Source organism: Struthio camelus, chromosome 3 (genome assembly GCF_040807025.1).
Source record: "Struthio camelus isolate bStrCam1 chromosome 3, bStrCam1.hap1, whole genome shotgun sequence".
In the NCBI taxonomy this organism is placed as follows: Eukaryota; Metazoa; Chordata; class Aves; order Struthioniformes; family Struthionidae; genus Struthio; species Struthio camelus.
Window position 1 is genome coordinate 112,058,872 of NC_090944.1, and position 21,293 is coordinate 112,080,164.

Consider the following 21,293-nt stretch of genomic DNA (forward strand, 5'->3'; position numbering starts at 1 on the left):
ACGCCAAAGAATCAAAGCATGGTGATTACTGCAGAACAAAACAGTGTAATACAGGCAAGCATACATAGCAGAGACCACTAACAAGGTATGGACCTTTCCGACTCCCACTTGCGACTCACCTTGTGAGATCAGTTTTCTCATGAGAGCTAGCAAGTGCCCTGAGGTCCCATGCTGGAGAGCTGCGCTCTGAAACCCTCCACTGAAATTACAAATACACACAAATCACTAGAGATGTACGCTCCTCCTAGAATTAGTTTAAGTAGAACTTTTTGGAAGAAAATAAAGTTTTTTTTTTTAAATTGTTCCTTAAAAACAAAACCCAGCAAAAATCTCCAGAAATTTGCTGTTCTTGAAATCACCAGTAATATCAGAACTTCTATGAGAAGAACCGAACACTTACGTACATTTTCTCATACAGACAAGATCTAACAGAGGATAATTTGGGGAGGAAGGGTTGGAAAAATTTCAAGTCACAGATTCTCTAAATTATTCAGTGAAAACGCCCCTTCTTGCTGCGCTGTCTTAAGAACAGTAACAAGAGGTCTTTTTTTTTTTTTTTCTTTCCTTTTTTCAGTGGCAACGCTAGTCCAACAGATAATCACAGCAACCATCAGTCTCTCTCCTCAAGGGCGTGTTTTGCCTCCTCTTCTCTCCCTGGCTTTCCTGTAACACATTCAGCCTTAGCAGGAGGAACCCGAGCTTCCCAATTTCAAGTTTCTCTAGCTTCAAAGGGAGAAAAACAATGCCTGTGCTCTGTTTAAGGTAACTAAGCAATGAAGCTAGCAGATCTCCGAAGGGGTGGTTTCACTGTCTGACAAAACGCCCTGTGCACGTGGAACAGTGCTGTGGGAACATTAATCTTCAGAAAATGTGTCAGGCTGGGACACCCATCTCCTCCGCCTGGCCCCTCCTGAGGGGGGGTGGGCAGCCAGACACACCAGGCAGGACACGGGGGACCCGAGCTGGTGAACACATCGATGGTACAATCACGGTCCCACAACTGCATATCTTGCTTAGTCCTGTTGCCTGAAACCAATTTTCTTGCCTTGCGGGTCATGCTGGGAACACCCATCCAATGGCTTTTTCCCCTGTGCTCCTAAACCTTCTGAATTCACTGCAGTGTGAAGCAACCCACATTTCTCTTTCAAACATAAAAAAAATGGCCTTGAGCAGCTGTACCTTGTGATGCTGGCATATATACACACAAATACAAAACTACAGACATACATCAAATACAAATGTGTACAGTGTCTGTTTTTCTAAATTGTATAATCCTACTGTATGCAGTTCTTCACTTTCAGTTGATTAAAGTATTAGTACATAAAACATCTGTCAGAAATAAAGATTAGGCAATGGACTCAGACTTGCACAGAAGGCAGGCAAGCAAGCAGCACAAATATCACACGAGTAAAATCCACCTCATGCAATATTAATCCTTTCATTGCCAGGAATGAACATTTTATTGGCATGAGGCAACGGAAGGGAGAATTTGTTTGTTTGGCTCAGCCAAGCTTAAATTTCACAAGGACATTCTACTTATTTATGTCCTTATTCAACTGAAATACTGCACCGAATGGAAATAAATATAAGGCGGTGTAACAAGACTTGCAGGCATGAAGAACAAAGTAGAAAGTACAGTCTACACTGAACAGTATGTTGCAATTGATAACAACACAAAAATTTAATTTTTGCCCAATTTCAAGAGACAAAACTAAAACCAGAATCTATGTATTCTTAGGAACAGTAAAAATAAGTGGCTGAAACTTAGCATACATAATATGCAAAAGCTATTACTGTTATTTATAATGAGAATTACAGTAAAATCCAAACTAAGAAATTCTTGGTTCGTGAATACCCATCCATACCTAATCCCAGCCTCTTCCTCTCTTATTCTGGAACTTCTATGGGAAAAAGGAGGAGGGAAAAAAAAAAAGTATGTGGTCATACCCTGAAGAGTGCTCTTTGCATGTAAAAACTGATTGATATCACTTTGTGTGACATGCACCCAATATGGATTGATATTACATGCATCCATAAGCCTGGCATTTCCCAACATTCAAGTATTTTACAATGGAATCTTAAACAATTTAATGCAGGTTTTGAAACTAAAGTTTCAATCATGTAAAACAGGATGCTGTTATAGTTCTATGCTTCCAATGGTGCTTTCACCCTGCACTTGAGCTCCACAGGACAAATACCATCACTTCAACTACCTAAGCCAGCAGCAGACGCTGCCCAAATAAAAGAATGGGCACTTGGAGCCACATCCTGGATTCACTACGAGGGAGGTGCACAAAGATCAGATTTCTAGCTTACCTCCTCTTCAAGAAGACTCCTGCCCTCCAGACTCCTTTATCCCAAGAGAACCGATAGCAAAAAGCTTATGCTGAATTTGGGCAGAAACGAAGCAAAGCCTAGACCACTCTGCTGTACAGCTGCCCCCAGCGCAAAGTGGTACATGATGGTGTAGGCATTCCAGGAACAGTGTGGCATGACCTTAAGACATCTACTTGTTGCTCCAGTTAGAGCAACAAAATTTTCCTGACAATTTGAAGAGTCACTGATATTTCCAGTCCCATGCTTTTAAAAGGCATTTTTAAAAGGAGGATAAGCTTAAGATATTTGGCTATCCTGAAGGCTTTTTTTCCTCTCCACCACACCCTGCCTTCTCGAGAATGACAGAAACCAGCTGCAAGCAATGGAGGTGATTCAAATTTTCATAAAGGATTGTGAGAATCTTACACAAGAAATATATTAAGAAAATGAAGCGTGTGTGACTTTCTGCATCTGCAACTGGATAGAGACCATTAAGAACGTGGAAGCATTGTGACATTCAACGTGTTATGTCCAAAATATACTCACACTTTTCATGAGACTTCCAGTAGAAAGCTTCTGACAGAACCCAGGAAGGTAGACTGCAACACGTAAGGACAAATACCTATTTGCAATGCCATGATTCCCATCAATTTACTACCATCAATCAGCTACAATATGATAAGGCTAGTAGGTAATTAATCAATAATGGAAGAGAGAGACGTCAGAAAACATTTCAGAAGTCAACAGTCAAGAATATTGTTTAGGAGTGTCAGGATTATTCACCATGTTGAATGAACTTATTTTTCCCAAGTCTAGAGGGTTATCAAAAAAGCACAAGTTAAAAAAGATTCTTTTTTCTCCCCTCTTCTAAAATCCTCCACACTCTGCAAACGCTAAGATGACATGCACTTTGTGCACAGAAAAAAACAGTACAGACATGGAAAAAGACACTGCAGTTTATTATTTTGATTATTTTATTTTTTAATCTTCAAAATTTTCTGCCTTGAGACAGGAATGCATGATAGATAGAAATGGCTCAAACATCTTCACATGAAACACTCTTAATCATAATTCATTCACAATTATTTTTCTAAAACATCTACAGTTACATAATCCCACCCATTTCCATCCATTATCACAGATTCAATTATTTGTTAAACAGTAGTTGCCAGCAATTGAAAGCTGTAAGGCTTTTTGCATATTAGTAGAGTCTTCTGAACTACAAACACAAGAATATCACGACTATAACTCTCACTTTATATGGCAACCCCAGGTGACAGATGTTCCAAATGAAATGTGTTGCTTATGTGGAGTTCATAAAAATCAGAGAGAGCTCTGTGCCTCATTAGCTCTAAAATCCTTTTTCCTTTACTAGGATTATTTTCCAAACCTACAGCATATTCCTCATTTGGAACCACGTATTTTGATGAGTTGATCTTTATCTTCCATTGCTGCTATTTGGCAAATTTGCAACTCAGGCATACTAGAGCCCTCCAGTAAAACACTATGTACAGAGCACAGTTTAAACAGATGGGTTGCATGGAATCCATATCTCCCTCCATCGGAAGGGAACTACTTTGAGGTTTCTGGAACTGTTGTAAACAAGAGGATATTTTATATATATATGTGTGTATATATATATATATTTATATATTTTATATATAAATGTTCTAAATGTCCTTTGGGAGTCCATTTGCTTTTATCTTTCCAAATGATGACTAAATACCTGATCTGTAGCATTTCTCCTGAGAAGATACTAGTAAGGGAATGACAGTTTTGATGCACTTTGGAATGGCACAATCACGTAAACGCTTGCACAATTAAGACTTATGAACTCATCCAAAGTTTCTAAACAAGATATTCTAACTAAAAACTAAAATATCAGCACAATGCAGCAAGTTAAAAAAAGAAAATTCTATGTAATCAAAATATAAACAAGTACATAGGAAATGGATATCTGTCAGTAAATCTATACCTTTTTAAAGTAGGAAACGTATGCACTTAAGAAAAAAAACTGTAGCTATCTGACAAACGTCGTAAAAAAAATTACTTTCCAAATGCATAACAAATGCCAAGATATCCCGTAACTGGCCAGGTATAGCCACATGAGAGCTGCATGGCTTACAGCAACTCGGGGTGGGGGAAGGAAAAAAAAAAAAATCACAAAAATAATAGATTAGCAAGTCTGAAAAATCACAACATCATCTAAATTACTTTATGCTTATATCACAACTGCTAAAGGAGCCAGAAAAAATTGCGGTTTAATGATTCTTAGAGTTACCTCTTTAAAAAAAAAATCAACTTAATAAACTAATCCCAAGCACCAATTTAATAATTTAAGTTAACTGTATTTTTATTTCTCCTACTAGGGAGGGAGCAAGTTCTGCTTGAAGGCTTAAAGTTTAACTCTAGAGCCCATCTGACTTTGTGTTCTTGCCACACATTCTCTGCCATTCACTTCAAGGTCGCTGTAAAGACTCTCTTAAGTTTCATACTCTCTAGGCAAGCAATTCTTTGAAGACAATTACAATCTACAACTCAAATCAACTTTCAGGTCATGAACAAGTGAAACACACTGGTATGTGGTCAGTCTGTTATTAAATAGTCTGTAAGAATGGAACAACCAATACTGTTCCTCGATAGGATTTGCTTTAGAAATAGCAGCACCCAGGGCAGACCAACTGTGAGCATGTCCAGACTCCATTAGCAATTAGTAGTGTTAGAAAATTGCATATGTGTTAGATCAAGAAGGCATTGCCACACACATGGCATCATTACATTGTTTTTCCTCTCTTTCTCTCATTAAGGAAAAAAAAAAGGAAAACAGCTCTACAAAGAGCTTTTCGGGCTTTTGTTTGTTTTCACACCTGGAAAAAACAGCGAACTACTACTCAGCTGGAATCACTCAGTGTCTCTCTTTGGTTTTAGCTCTATCAGAGAACACTTTTACATTGTTAAGCTGGTTTATTTCAGCTAATTCTTAGAGCAAACCTTTTTTCCAGTATATGTATCATGCCACTTCCTGACAGCAATTTCAGTACTAAGATGAATCTACGATAACGTCCACTACTAACTTTGATCAGATCTTGACGCAAACCATGAAGCTGGGCCCTTGAGATGGTTCCACATATTGAACTGAAGGTCAGACTAAAAATCTCACTGAAACTCAAAAGCTGGTGTGGTCATGAATCTCAGCTACTTTTCCCTATTTGAACCCTCACCCCTTAATGAAGTAACACACACCAAGGGAAAATAAAAACCATCCGAGTTGGAAGTGTTAAGACACTGGTGAGTTATCCTGCTGTTCCTCAGTGACAGTGGATTCACTGTGCTCCTCACTTGTCTCGTTGGATGGTTCTTCATAGCCCGGCTCTGCAGGATCCAGGCTGCTCCCGTCGCTTTGCTCCTCACTCTGCTCCTCACCAGCCTCCACAGACTGCTCCAAGTTGCTCTCCAAGGAAGCCGGAGAGCTGCCAGTTACACTTTCATTTTGATTCATCTCATTAAAAGGCTGTGGGAGAGGTGCAGGAGACTGTACAGCATTTTCACTGGCAGGGATGGGCACTTTGGTTGCACCAATTTCTACTACAATGTCATTTTGTGGTAGAGTTACCTTCTCCACAAGTTTCCATTGAATAATACTCATGTCTTTCCCTCCAGTTGAAATCAAGTGACCATCACTATGGGTAAAGCTGACATTTGTCACATGACTACTGTGAGCGCTGTATTTGTGACTTGGGGCCTATTGAAATAAACAGGAAAATAAATCATACACTTGACTAGAAGAGCTCATGATACTGAAATCTAAACAAATTACTTACATTTTTGTTCAGCCATTCAACAGAGCCCTTTATTCACATAAGAGTACCAATTCATATTTGTTTTTTCCCCCCCAAAATATCCTCTTTTCTTAAGGCTTATAACTTGGGACAAATTTAGGACGATCTTCATGCAAAAAGCAAAAAACTTAACGCTAAGGCCAGCCAACAGAAAGCGCCAAGCCTCTCCTTCAGAACTAAAGGACAGCTATAGCTACTTCATATATACATACATATATGCATCAGTATTTTTGTGTGTGTGTGTGTGTGTGTGTGTGATTCCTTATATAATTAAAATTATATATACACACACGATTCATATTTCCCCATATAAAATTCATGGGGAAATAATCCTTTTTTTCCTCTAGCTTTGTTCTCAGAAAAAAAATGTACCGTTTGGCTGCAAGGTTGCAAAATAACTGGGCTGGAAGCAGATGTCTGGCACAGGAGACTTCATGCAATGCATACAATCACATAGACTAGACTGGTCTAGACTTACCTTTGGCTTGGAACAGGGATACTGAAAGAGATGGACCTTACAAAAATCATCAGCAACTGCTATCACTTTTCGGTTATGGGATCTGACAAGGGCGTTTATGTCTGTCCCATCTGATCCTTCAGGCCAAACTCCTAAGAGGGCAGAACAGTTATATTTAGTGATGGTAGTTTAAAAAACGAAATAAAAGGCAATCCATAAACAAGAATAAAATCCATAAAGCCAGAGAAAACAGAAGCATAATTAAAAGTAAACAAGCTATTCAATCAGAAAAACCAAAAAGGTGTTGAAATGAGCTTCACAATTTTTTGCTAGTTTAACACTGCTCCCTCCCACAAAACCCCAAACCTCGGCCAGGACAACCTCTCAGACTTGATAAGCTTCCTAATCGAAACCTCAGTCTCTGCATAAACGTTTTAAAAGCTGATACCGAAGCACTGAACAAGCCAAGATACAGTGCACCATGTAGAGAATTCTTGTGTGTGTTTTTTTTTTTTTAAATTTGGGGCATTTTTTAATATTTGCATGATTGGAAAGAGACAATTGATTGATGATACTTTACACAGAAACCCAGCCTGTACATGTTCCTTAGACAAAAGTGCTGTCAAGTGCTTAAGTACAATTCAATATGCTTTTAAGTGAGAAGCATGACGCTGATATGTCTAGACAAAAGAATAACAACATTGCCTGGAGGAGAAGCACTGAATAAATACGGGGTTGTAGTTTTAACAACAAATAAATGCAGAGATTCCTGTAACAAAACTTGTGATTCACATCTGGGAGAAAAACTGAACAAAAGCTAAGCAAGGGATTAGAACATGCTAATTTACACTTTTTTTAAAAAATAATTCAGAGTTAGTTTTTTTGAATAACCAACCATGCTATTTGATCTTCTTTTTAATTTAAGACTAAAAAGAGAAAGAGTCAAGATTGGGTCTCTTATTTTGTATCTTTGGGGTTCATAAATTCTTTTAGCACTTCTAAATGCAAGATAACCCTTTGCCAAAAGACAGCAGGATTTGCTTGCAATGTATGAGGTAAAAGCAAGGAGAAAACAAGGCATTAATGTGATCAAGTATTTAGTGTTTAAGAACTTGAAAAAAAAAGAATATGAAGTAATATAACTCTGCTATTAGGTATGACAGCAGCACTTCAATTTTAATAAATTCTGCTAGCCAGAAGTCTCTCCAAAAGAACCTGCTCTGAGGAAGATGTGGGAAACGTGCAGTAAATGAAGGAGTGACTTCAAGTGCTCCGGGTGCAGACTGATGATACTGCTAAGCCAACACACAAACATTTACTGCCAAAAAGGAGCAATGCTACTCTCATCCCCATCATGCATTTCCATCTGCTTTCTTCTGCTGACAACAGGACATGCCTGACCCCACGGACACACTATCCATACAGCTAAATTAGCAGAACAAGCAAACACACACGCTCAAAAAGCCCCACACCCATAAACTTAGCCCTCCCCCCTGCATATCCAAGCGAGCAGCCCTCTGCTTGTTTGCATCCATGAGCCGGCTCACCAAAGGGTCAGACTTCTCCTTTGGCAGTTAACTGCTGGTTTGACTTAGCTGCTCTGTCTGATTTAACAGGAGAATACTTTGTTTGAGATCGAGCCATGATTTTAAGATTCTGTAAAGGGGGTCAGACTACTAGACAATATAAAACTAAAGCATGACGGATCTTGGCTGAAAAGTTCACTTTTATATTTTCTAGATTAAATATATTCTCTTCTGCCCAAAAATAACAACATATTATCTGCTATATCTACTTTGCTCCAAGGTCCCTCTGGCACTTTGAAGATTTTTAGAGCAGTTGAGACTAATTAAATTTAATCCAGAGTGGTTACAGCTCATATTAATCCGGAAGGGAATGCAGACAGAATCAGGAGACATAGCCACTGAAGAGCAGTTTAAAACAAAAAGTAAAAAAGGCTGGAATGCCTCAGAACGGTGATTATGGGAGCTGCTCATCTCCAGTCATCTGGTTTCAATCTGACCCGAGTCACCAGCAGTTTCTATTTGATGGTTGTTAAAGACAAATCAATGGTCTAGATGTTCACATCAAAGCTGATGAGACTGTCCCAGTCAACGCCTTGTAAGTGACCAACTGAACAAAGAGACTGAATTATTTCTGCATTCCCACACCCAATCTCTTTATATCAGGGATAAAGGACATTTCCGAGAAAGTGTAGGGATTCAGAGAGCTGTTCCCCATATTCTACCTGTTCTATTACCAAGTGCAGTGGTAAAATTTCAGTACCTATGAGGAAGACACCTTATACCACCTTCAGATTTTATGTAGATTTTTAAGTACTTAGCGTAAAATGTTAAATGACTTGAGATCTCGGGCTATTCCAAAAGGAACATTCAATCCATCTGCTTTACAAAGTATTTTCATTACTGCTGTGCAAAGATCTTGTACTAACATGAAACACAGCCTTGCTTTTTCATTTTCTCTGTTTTCTGTTGAATATTCTAGTATTCCATTTGAAAAAGCCATTTATGTTACAGTCTTCATTATTTCGGTCTTAGCTACACAGTAGCACAAAAAGTTAGGAAATGAATACTGCAGACTGATATTCTCAATTAGTCTAGGCTTACATGTATGGGACACTACGAGAAAACACCTCATTTTCACCAAGACAGACTGAATCAAAAAGCACATTTAGAACCCAGTTCAATTCAGGAGCCAATAGTCTCATCACAATAACAACAAACAACAGTATTCAGCTCCACAAATAGCATGTTCCAATTCATATCTTCTACCTACCTCAAATTCCAGACTCCTCAGAAAAATATTTACACAGTTAATCAACCAGTCAGCATCCTCCTCTGACCCCACCTATTTTCCCTGCTCGGCCTCAGATCTTTGGTACCCGTGGAGAAAGGAAAGCAGGCTTGGTTATAAATCCCGAACTGCCTTCTACCGCATTAATATGCCGTACAAGAGCATCACTGCTAGTACCAAACCAACCGCAGTCCTTTAAGACTACTTGCTCATTAAGGAATTGATGAATATACATGACAGTTGTCAGAGGCTACTTAAAGCACTCAGATTTATCTGATTTTCTCCCACCCTGCATATAAACTGATGTTCGAAGTTGAACTCCTAGTAGCTGCATGAAGGCTTGTAGATCTAACCCTCACCTCTCTGAAGAATTTAGGGATTTACTACTTCTTGCTTTTGATGTTTCCTACAACATGAAGAACTAAAGAAGGCATCTGATATCAGCAGTGAAAGTGAGGTGCTCAGCACCCAGCCCACATGAGCTGGTTTACAACACTGACAGACTGAACAATACTTTTCAACTCCTCACAGAGGGACTCCTAATTCAAGGCCAAAAGAGTTGCCTTAAGCAAAAGCAGTTTGAACTATTTGGCCACAGACTCAAACTGCAGTATTAAAGTCACATCTGTCAGTTTTGTAATTTTTTGTACTTTTTTTTTTTTTTAAATTAAACACTAGGCAAATAATCTGTTTAATCTTTAAAGCATTTTTACTCTTTAGAAGCAGCGTATGTTACTCACCACTGACTGCAGGTCTCAAGGTGCTGCCATGCTTTTAAGTCATGAACTATATCCTATACTCACATCTTTACTGTAATTGCTAGATTTGCTCCTATCCCGAATTCAGGAAGCAAGGAGAATGTGTGTATACCATATCAGCAATTCAAAATATCAGCTTTTTGGTTCAAAGCCCCCAGAACTGATAGCCTAAAATGACAGCAGAAAAATCAAATCCCAACCTACAAGACTAAACAGAAATCAAGTATACACTGTCTACGGAGCATACCCATATCCAGTGCTCTATATTACAGATAAGTACTGTGGTCAGTCTCTTGGTTTGACATCTTAGCACCATTATCACCAATCATTACGAGCATATTTCTAATGACAAATTGAAGCAAAATAAATAACGACAGCACAGCCTGAATAGTTTAAAAGCAAGTTAAACGGAGCTTACCAAACACTTGAAAGCCTAGCACACAAGTGTATGTCGTCCAATCTATATCCTTACAGTCCGAACGATTCCTGATTAGCTTACAGCCACTTGGAATGTCCCCTTTAAAAAAAAGTGAATGATGAGTTATGGCATATAACTTCACGTTTAAATCTGCGCTCTTTGAAGATGCTATGGCTAATGGAGACAATAATTAAACGCGTGTTAAAAGTCTAGAATCACACTGCAGAGGCAAAAATAGACCAGCACCATGTTATACTGTAGGGTCTTTTATCAAATTCCAAATATCTGAAGCTTCACTTGGTATTTAAGAGCCACATTTACTTCTCATTTCCCATTCCAGTGTACCTCAAAAATACTTCCCTGTAGTTTGGTCCCCTGCTACCTGTTCTACAAAATGTTTTAATAGGTTCTGTAGTAGCAGAATTTATCCTTCCTATCAGCTCCATAAATGTGCCAAAATTCAATTATTCAGGAAATTCTGCTTTTAAAAACAGTGAGAAACTATTGCCACAGGAGCCTTAAATTGCTTTTCCACTTCTAACTCGGAAAGGAATGACTGTTTCCCAAAAGAACGTCCATCTTTCTTTATACCAGTTGAGTATTAAAGGGTCACAGCTCTTTGCTTCCCTACATAGGTAATTACAATCACCAACATTTTATTTTGGCAGATTTTAACATCGGACTATCCAGAGCTGAAATATAAGCCGCAACAGGCAGAAAGAACACGTTAAGGTGCCAGATACATTAAACTACTCGCTATTCGTGGCTCTTTTTGCCTGTATAGGACCAGAGCCTACAACCCTTGTGTTCCAGTTAGGACCATAGGAAGGTAAGAATAAAATAATGGTTTAAAAATAGACTGATTTGCACTAAGCAAGTTCAACTTGTGACAAAACTACTATATACTACAGTTAAATTCGTATCTGAATATATTAAAAAAGACAAACAAACATGAAAATACTATTGCATTAACTCATGCAAGTAGTATTGCTTTGCTCAGTTTTCAACACCACCAGCTAAGATAAAGCTAAAACAAACAAACAGCAACAAAAAAACAACAGCAGCAGAGACCCACTGGTTTTACTCCTCCAAAATAACCTGTTTTGTTGACACTAATTAGACAACTGTATATATTATTTTCAATCTACAAAACTTCCAGGTCAATATCAAGATCTAATGCCAATGATTCTGTAAATTCTAAGCTGTTAACCTGATTTATGACCTTGTGCAGAAGCTAGCTATATTTGGCATTGCCATTAGGTAATGCACAGCTCTGAGTAACATCAAGATATCAGGTTACAAAAGTTGAAATTAGCTCCTTTGTCAGTAAGCATTTTGTGCAGTTTCGATCAAACCCATTCTTCTGCATGTTCTGATAGCTAATACATATTTCTGTTTCTGGTATATTTGATACTTACAGTATAAGATTTCATAGTCTCCTGAGTTTGACATTATATACTTGTTGTCTGGGGACCAGTCAAGGTGTGTAATATAGCTGGAATGTCCCTAAAGAAGAACGCAACAACATCTGTGTGAAACGTACATTTTAATTACAACGGAGACAAAAGTTGTGTCCACAGACGAGACAGCTAACATCCAAAAAGTATCCCCCTGCCCCCCGTCAGATTTGCAGCACTTCCCTTTTACAGGCTGCTACCACCGAGCGCCCCATCTGCTTGCCTGGCCAGGTCTCTTTCCCCAGCCCGTCAGCGTCCCCCAGCATGCTGGACTTCCCATGCGTAACAGCCCCATCCCTGTCACACCACAGAGGGATTTAGTCCTAAAAGGCATCTTGTTAAAATATGGATGAACTCACTTTTATACTTGAAGTACACGTTTCTACTAAGAGAACCAAGTAACTTACAAAGGATCACTTTGGGATCCCATTAGAAAAGTGCTAGATAGGACTAGATTTTACTTTTCCGTTCATACAAAATAGTTTAAATTAACTGCATGCACTTTCAGATAATCTTGGCTTATCCTAAAAACTTAGGATGCCTTGGTTAACAACCCCAATGTAAAAGTGCAAGATCAAGGACTAGTGTCGCAAGGATACCCTCACAAGCTTTTCTAAAGCCTCTGCTATGCACCTTACACTGCACACGTCAATGCCAGCTACATGGGTTTTCCTTTATATAGGCAGGGTCATCGCTGCAATAATAAAAACACTTTGGCCTGCTTGCATAGTTATCACCATCACTAGCGTACTGAGTCCTAAGCAGCTAACTTTCCACTACATTTGAGGGAGAAGCTAAATGCAACTGTTTAGAGTGTTTTTGCTATGCATGAATTTTTTGTTTGTTTGTTAAGTGCACAGTACTAATAGTAAGAATGATATGAAAGCCTCCAGGGCAGCTGTAATTTTGTAAAAAGTAAGAATAAGTTACTTATCCACAGAAAGAGGAATAGGACATGAATAAACTTGGCTTGTGTGTCACTCATTTCTTTTCTCCTCCACCCTCCTATTCTTCTTACTGCTCTTCTCTCTCTAAGAAGACTGTCCATTTTTTTGCTTCCAAATCATTCTGCCGGGCATCAAATTGCCACTCTCATGACTGACAGCTGCCAGTTCATCTCCTTTCCTCTCGCGGCACGTGCTACGAAGGCAGGGTCTCCCAGAGCCCTGCTGGCTCCCTCGGCCCTGCCTGCACCACGCAGGACGTGCTGGAGCACGGGCCGTCCCGGGCCTCCTACGAAGCGGCTGCTGGCAGCCGCGCTACCCATCACTCCGACCTCTTGACAGCCAACTGCAAGAGAGGCCGTCTGCCTCCAGAATTACATGTAGAAATACAGTCACCTCTGTTTTCCTGTCATCGTGCCTTCTGCAAGGGATTTCAGAAACACTTAGGGGAAAAAAAATAACCTTTAAGATTTATTTTTCTAATGAATTAGTCTCTGCTTCTAGCAGAGGAACTGCATATTGACATACCTACTTTGCAGTCAAGGGTAGGATATAGGATATTAACATGCAAACTTGGTATTTTGAAAGAAAAAAATAAATAAACGTAGGATTGGCTAGAATTTTTTTCTCATTTTCCAAGCCTTAAAATTTGCAAGCTAACTCCAACATGGAAAAGAATTGGTCAGTCATTTACTAAATCCTGCCAGACATTTGGCAGCTGTTAAAATTCCTAGGGGCGGTGGGGGAGTGAACAAAGCAATTGGCCAGGGGGCTCCATGCTGGAAAATCCCTTCAAGCAAGCAATCACCACAGGATGAACTGGAACACAGCAGTGTCACAATATTTTAAATAGCACAACCTTATTTTCTATTAAAAGCTGTCTTCAGCAGCTACCACAGATAAAGCAACGTTTTATTCTTTCCTTCTGTGTACCTTTATATACAATGAACATAATTACTCACGTTATCACTGGCTATTAAAACTATCTGACTAAATGGAAACCATCTCCTTCATTGGTAATGTTTATCTGTTTCAGACTTAAGTGGTACAGGGGATGAAACGTCCACAGCTTATGGCATGGGCACACTGATTATCTCAGGTTTAGCCTCATAGCGTGGCTTTTATCTCACAGCAAGCTCAGCAGATGCACAACCCTTGCTTCTCTTTTGCTAGCAGATATCTCAGTGATGTAAGGCAAACACAACGAGGGCCAGTTACCCCGGGGCTGCTGTCACACTGCAAGTTCATAGCCTAGCCCATACCTTCAGATTGCTGCCTGCATAACTGGAGCCCTCCAAACAGCTGCACTAGTCAAAATGGTTGTTTCAGCTAATCAGAAATTCTTTCTGACCACAACCAACACCATCTCTCACCACGGAAACAGGCTTAGAAGTCAGCCTATTTCATGCAACAGAAAACCTGATCATGACTGAAAAGTTATTGACAGTCAGTAGCAGCGATCAGCTTATACCCACGCTGATGCTGGTTTAGTAAATAAAATGCTTCTGAAAGGATTCAAGTAACGTTTTCAAGTTGGAGGAAATAACCAGAAGTTGACTACCAGAAGGACTGAGTCACACTACTTGGAGGTCACTTGCTGGGCTACTGAATGTCCCAAGAATGCAAAAAAGACATGGTGCCAGAGCACAAATACCTGACCAGGAAAGAGCTCAAGGTCTCAAACATACCAAGGTGTCTCCCTGCTTAATATCAAGCTGGTATCAGCCCACAAGCGCGCTGGCAGCCAGCGCAGAGGAATACAGGGTGCGTGAAACTCGATCACCAGCCTCGCTGCTCAGTTCAGCGAATTAATACGCATGCTGCTGCTGCATTCTGCACAAGCTGAAAGGGTCAGCTCAGAGAGAAAAAAGCTCAGCTCAGAGAGAAACCAGGTTGCTAATTTTGGCTTCCTCATGCAATCACTCAGATTAAAAAAAAAAAAAGGTTTTTTTTTTTTAAAAAAAAAAAATCTGCTTTGAAGCTCTAACACTTCTGTCCGAGTATAACAATATTCATTTCTCCCATCCCTTTTTGAACTCCTTTCTCCACCTACTACCAAGATAGGGGGAAGAGACAGACACAGAGAGAAGCTAAATACTTGAAAATGTCAGAGGGTGCACGAGGAGGAAAAGGACAAGGAAGGGAAAATCCATTACAGTGGGGTAATATCTTTTGTTTCAGTGCAGATTCTCCATATTCAGTACCTTGAAGATTGGTTCTTGATTAATATTCCCAGCTACTAGTAGCTTTGGAATTACAAGATCACTTATTATTACACATTGATTGTGTAAATAAGGTGATATCATCTGCAAATAAACTGCATCTCCGCATCCTGCTCAGAAGAAAGTTCTTAATTTGTTCTGCTTTTGATGGCTCCCTCCAGGTGACAATGATACAAACTAAACAAAGTACGGGCATCACGTTCAACGCTTCAGTCAATGCTGGTTTAAATTATAACATTCTCTCCTGAACAGAATACGTACACTATACGGATATAAATGATCTTGTACATCACGCAAGAGCTCACATAGACCCTGAAGCACAGCAAGCTGAATATTAAACATGTCTTAGCTCCCGGACTGGGCTCCCTGGGCAGATCTACCTTTTCGCCCCGCGTTTGCCTGGTGATCACTGGGTTGCGTGCTGACCCCGCTGCTGTCCTGCCCCAGTGCCACCAAACCCACCGGCCGCCTCCTGCCCGCTGCCTCAACAGGCCAAGCCCAGGGAAGGGGGCAGAAGAGGAAGGAGAGCCGGAGCCAACGCAGCAGCTCCGAGACCACCAGCCCCAGGGCAGCAAAGCCCACCTCGTTGGGGACACGCTCCTTCCAGCCCCTGCAGCTGACGCCCCTCTGCTCTCCCTCACTGCCCCCTTCTTCTCACCAGCGCTCACCGGGGCCACCACCCTTTCCCCTCGCCCCCCTAACCCGTCCATCTCCTCTTGGTCGTGGCAGCCTCCCCTTCCCACTCGGACTGGCTATCCCCACGCTTCGTCGCTCGCCAGCAACGCCGTTGCTCGCAGAGGGCGCTCTGCGGGGGCCAGCCCTCCTCCAGGCTCACCCTGCACCACACGGGGGCAAATCCTACTTTCGCTGGGGTTTTGCTCCTTGCTGCAGCTGGGCCCTGGCTGCAAGTTTAAACAGCACCGGCTGGATGGTCCAATGCATGCACCCTTCCTTGGCTCAACGCCCCTGATGAGCAGAAATCCCTCAAAGATACAGGAGGCATCACTAAAGGGCTCGCTAATGCCCATTTGTTTTCCTCCAATAGCTTCCACTGCAAATCCTATGTCAAAGGCTAGGGAATTCTAGTAGATGATCTCATCTGGGGACACAATTCAGGCTTATGGTCTTTCCCAAGATTTTCAAATTAACAAAGCAGTTTAATTTTAAAAATAAGAACACTTCTCAAAGAAATGCAATTGGTTACAAACATATTACAAGTGTTTCAAGTAGGGGATGCATAGTTGAAATATGAATCTATTTTTAGAATATCACTTGCAAATCCTATTGAGGCTCAGATGCTGTCTATGTGAGACCAAGAGAGACAGTTGAACTTTAGGCCAGGATATTAGACAAGATTAAGCAAAAAAGTGTGTCATTTCTTGAAATTGATATGTTTAGCACTGGGAAAACCTCACACAAATGTAAGCACTAATATAACCTCCACCACTTGTGCTACGCTTACTTTTATTTACACTGGGCTAGAAATTCATTCTTGAAAGGTAACGTATCCCCAGTTTCCAAACTTTTAATAACAATTACAGCTTTAAAAAGTGCGTATTTGCAACCTCCAAAATTACATCTTCTAATGAAATCCTACCATCAGCATTATGCTGATCCAAGAAGTACTTATCTGTAGAGGGAAAATAACTGCAAAACAACTGTTAATATTTTCCCGGAAAGATTTTCAGCATATAGATGCACAATGTCCTTTCCATCTTACTACTAATTTCTTATTTCAAAGAAAAAGTTAGTAGTCTGCGAAATCACTCATATTTGATGCAAAAGGGTTCACCTAACAACTAGCAGTTCTGAAACCAGATTGAAGTTTAAAATTTACTAAATCCTGAAAAAAAACACACAAAATGTCTAATGAAACTAAAAATGTAAAGCATTAACCTAGAGCGATAGATTTGCTTTTCACTCTCACTGCTTAAAATTTAGTGTGTGTATAATTAAAATGCAAGTACTCCTGATTATTTTTGCTCCAAAACTTACAGTGCATTTTCCGTATCTGCTATACTTTCTTCCATTTTCTGTTACTACGTAGAGGTAAATAAAGTTGTCATGGGATCCAACTGCAAGTAAGGTGCCATCTACAATAAAAAAATCAAAATATTTGATATAGATTAACAGAATGTTTGCTTTCTAAAATTTACTCTTTCAGATTTATCACTAAGGCAAAAGTCGCAAGCTATTGTTGCTCATGAACTGTATTTAAGGATACATAGCTGATTGCATTATGTTATTTTTCAGTCTGTTATCTTTTTACTTTGTGGGTATGCTTTTTGGGCAAGTTCCTTCAGCTCTACTCTTTTTAAGCAACTGCCCAACGGACAGTGTAGTAGATTATAAATCCTCAGATTGCACTGGATTTTTGGAAATATTTGACAGAAGGCGGGCAGACTTGAGTTTTCTTAATTACAAAAAACACACAGAACAGCATTTACCGTCTAGTTCCTTTTTAAAAAAAACACTACTGCATATAAACCAATGCTAAATAAGATCTAAACAACAGTAAATGGAGCATTTAGACATTACTAGCAGTTTTCTAACCCTTGCTGTCTCTAAAAGGTTCGTGGTCCAGAGTTGCCTTGAATCATGATCAAACGCCTCCGTAGTGTTAATGAACATCAGTGCTTTGAAATAAATTGCTACACTTGTCAGATGTGGCAGCAGCAGAGCAATGTTTTGCCCACTGACATGGAAAGACACCCAAGAAACAGATTTATGAGATTCTTCTTCCATCAAGTTTTAACAGCGAGGACTCAGCCTTTGATGATTTGTCATATCTGAAGAGGAGACTCAATACTGGCTTGTAGTCCATGTAACCCTATCGCAAATACTTTATAGTGAACAGCTCTGAGTTTAGGCAGACCTGAACTTAATTTTATGGTTTTATAGAAATAAACTTTGAAAATTAACTAAAAAAATATTGAATATTACTGAAAGCTATTTACGGACTATCTGGGTAGACTGAAAATTAATAGCTCTCCCTTCTCTGTTAAGCTGCCAACTACTTAGCTGAGAATTATTACTTTTCCTGGGAGTAGAGTTAACATTTGTTATAACAGCATAGATCAACAAAAGGGAAAGCCTGATATAGGAGACCAACATTTGCAGTTACAAAACTAAGATTTAGCCAAATACAAGAACTAAGATTTAGCCAAATACAAGAACTAAGATTTAGCCAAATACAAGAACTAAGATTTAGCCAAATACAAGAACTAAGATTTAGCCAAATACAAGAACTAAGATTTAGCCAAATACAAGAACTAAGATTTAGCCAAATACAAGTCTGTAACAAAGGATTCAGGTAGAGATATCAATGAGTTTTTTCAAAGCTCTGCCTTTACTAGTGACTGGCAGTAATTTGGCATTGGTAAATACAGCTTAACAGAAAATGTCTCATTTATCAGAAATTAAAACATGCAATCATTCTGAATGTACGAGAAATCTGCCTACCTACTGAGTAGCGCATCACTGAGAGCTGTTCATTGCCATCAGTGTGTATTGAAACCAGATCCCTCGTTTCTGCATCCAAAACAAACCACCTAGAAAAGGGAGAATTCCAATGAGTACCATTTCCACTAAACAAAATAAAAAAAAATCAAGAAAAAGAGCAGTAATCACTGCCTTCCTTCTTATTCCCATGCCAGCCTTTCAAGGGTAAACATCAGTCTTTAATAGAATGCTTTATTGGTTCACAAAGTGATACAAGTTTTGGTGAAGAACAGATTAAAAACTTATATACAGTCCTTTTTTAAAAAAAATCTTTGACATTGTCATAGTCAGCAAAATATCTACTGGACAATAAATACACCACCAGATAACTAATATGACTGCAACTTATTATCCCGAAGCCTTTTAAGGCTACAGCTAAAGTTTGAATCTACTGCTTCTATCCTACTTTGAAAAATTGCTTTGATTTATAAACTACTCTTTCCATTTTTATGAAGCAAAGTTGAAAAAAGTGGGAGTAGGAAGCAGTGGAAAGCATTTCTGCACTCATTTGAAAACATAAAGTCTATTCTTATTTGGTATTTTCGTCAATCCTTTCCATTTCTATGAATAAATTCATCAAAGAAAGACGGAAAAACCATTTATTGAAAATCTGACTGTTTGTCACCTAGCGTTTCTTCTATTTCCCACTTGGATGATTTATATAACTAAGGTAATTAATTGCCTACAGCGATTTTGTATTATTAGTTTAACAGTAACTTCTATGCTGCAATATTAGCTACGAATCCAGAATAAATAACTCTAGAGCAGTTATACAAAACTACTGTGGCAGGATATGAATGATTTATACAGTAAAAATTCTAGTTTAGAGTAGTTCTAAAATAATTAGGAATAAGAAATCCATTTGAGAATTTTTACTGTAAACCTGCAGAAGTGATCTGAAATGACGAAACCCAAAAGACATGCTATTTTTTAATAGCAATTCGGGCAGCTCAAAAAGGCTCTCTGCTTAGTTTCGAGCCATTAGAATCTTGGCTTTAAGGTAAACAGACCCAGAACAAGGAAGGTAAATCAGCTTCTAACCCAGCACCAAGCATGCAGGGTTTCACTTCCACTCAGTAATCTCAAGAGATGTTGTAGGACAGAGGCACCTCAGATTCCCAGCTTCTAACTCCAGAAAGCTAACTCCAGCCCTCCAACAGCTATCAAGTGTTGTGAGCCCACAGCAAGCACTCAACTCTGCGGGCACCTGCAGTGCAGCACAAAAAGCTCAGTACACCAAAACGGCCACTGACAGCACAGATCGGGCAAGATCAGCAGACTCTGAGCCTTTTGCAACGGTTCTGATACCCATCTAACTCCCATTAACAGAGTGAACGTTAGCAAGACGTAGAAAATGAAAATTTTCTAAAAAAATAATATACATGTATATCATGAAAACACAAGATGTCGACATGGCTAAATACATTAAAGCTGCCCTCAGAAATTTCATTTCTTCAGTTTGAAGCTCTTATCTCACAACTATGTTCATGCACTAAGGCTAGGATTCTGTATCTAATGGCAAATAAAGAGTTCACATACTGTAGATATGAGTAAGCCAATTCCACCCACTGTGTAACACACAGATATCTAATATTCAACTTAATGGAACAAGCACATTGCTAAAACTAAGACCATCTATTCCAAAACAAACTTATATAACTTAAAATAAACTCCAGGAACAACAATACACATGGCCGAGCTCTAGAGATGGAACAGAGATTCTAGCTCTCACTGATCCCATGTCTGAAAGCCAGATATTTGGAAAACGGCCTGGTCCCAATGGCTTAAAACCAATTTGTGGTTAGAGAACCACATGAAAGAAATAAATTAAACAATACACACTCACACACACAAACAGCTCGACATGCCACTGACTGCTGAATAATCTTTGTGCAAGACAGATGGAACCAGCGGAAAGCAGCTAATCTGTTTTCACTGGAGAGCAATGGAAACCACGCTCAGTATTACTGCGCTGTAATCCAAGCAGAGGACCTTTGATTACTTCCAGTCTACACACGGACGCTTTGCAGGTTACCTGAATGCATTACAATTATTATCTGCTGTTTAGTTCCAATTCTGCCTACTTGTCCTTGCTAAATGTTTCAGTAAAACGTTACTTGCTTATATCTGTCTGATACGGCAGGCTGGGGCGCAGATTTTTACAAGATAAGGGTGGGTGGGGGCAGAAGGGAAGAAAGAGAAGAGAAAGCAGCTATGCTGCTTTGCTACCACTGAAAGAAAAGCTATTACTCCACCACGACAGCGAAACCGCTCTGAAAGCGCATCCTGATGGAACTGCAATGGAACTGTAAAGGAGGCGCGTACAGTCATCACCGAGTTAAAGTCTTCTTATTTTTAAGAAACATGAGAAGCTGCTCTGAAAGCCAACGCACTACTGCATCATTCCTTTTTTATGTTTTTCTGACCCAGCAGAGCCAACAGCGCTCCTTGCTGCTGCAGCCCAGGCTGGCGCCGGACCTCGTATGCATGAGCAGCAGAACAGGAGAGAGGAAAACCCTCTATTTCACCAGAAAACGTACGCACGATGCTGTTAAAGCTATTTATTT

The 21,293-nt window shown here is 39.6% G+C and overlaps 1 protein-coding gene across 11 annotated transcripts in view; it reads right to left on the reverse strand.

Moving 5' to 3' along the window:
• Positions 1 to 4,143: 4,143 nt before the first annotated feature.
• EML4 (EMAP like 4) overlaps positions 4,144 to 21,293 on the reverse strand; it is a 165,865-nt gene continuing 148,715 nt past the window's right edge. For all 11 annotated transcript variants that reach the window (XM_068939708.1, XM_068939709.1, XM_068939711.1 and 8 more), the window contains 6 exons: positions 18,688 to 18,776; positions 17,221 to 17,318; positions 12,021 to 12,108; positions 10,603 to 10,701; positions 6,634 to 6,764; positions 4,144 to 6,058 (listed from right to left, as the gene is read on the reverse strand). In XM_068939708.1, the coding sequence (XP_068795809.1) occupies positions 5,594 to 6,058; positions 6,634 to 6,764; positions 10,603 to 10,701; positions 12,021 to 12,108; positions 17,221 to 17,318; positions 18,688 to 18,776 (970 nt within the window). In that variant the 3' untranslated portion in view covers positions 4,144 to 5,593. The remainder of the gene's footprint in view (positions 6,059 to 6,633; positions 6,765 to 10,602; positions 10,702 to 12,020; positions 12,109 to 17,220; positions 17,319 to 18,687; positions 18,777 to 21,293) is intronic.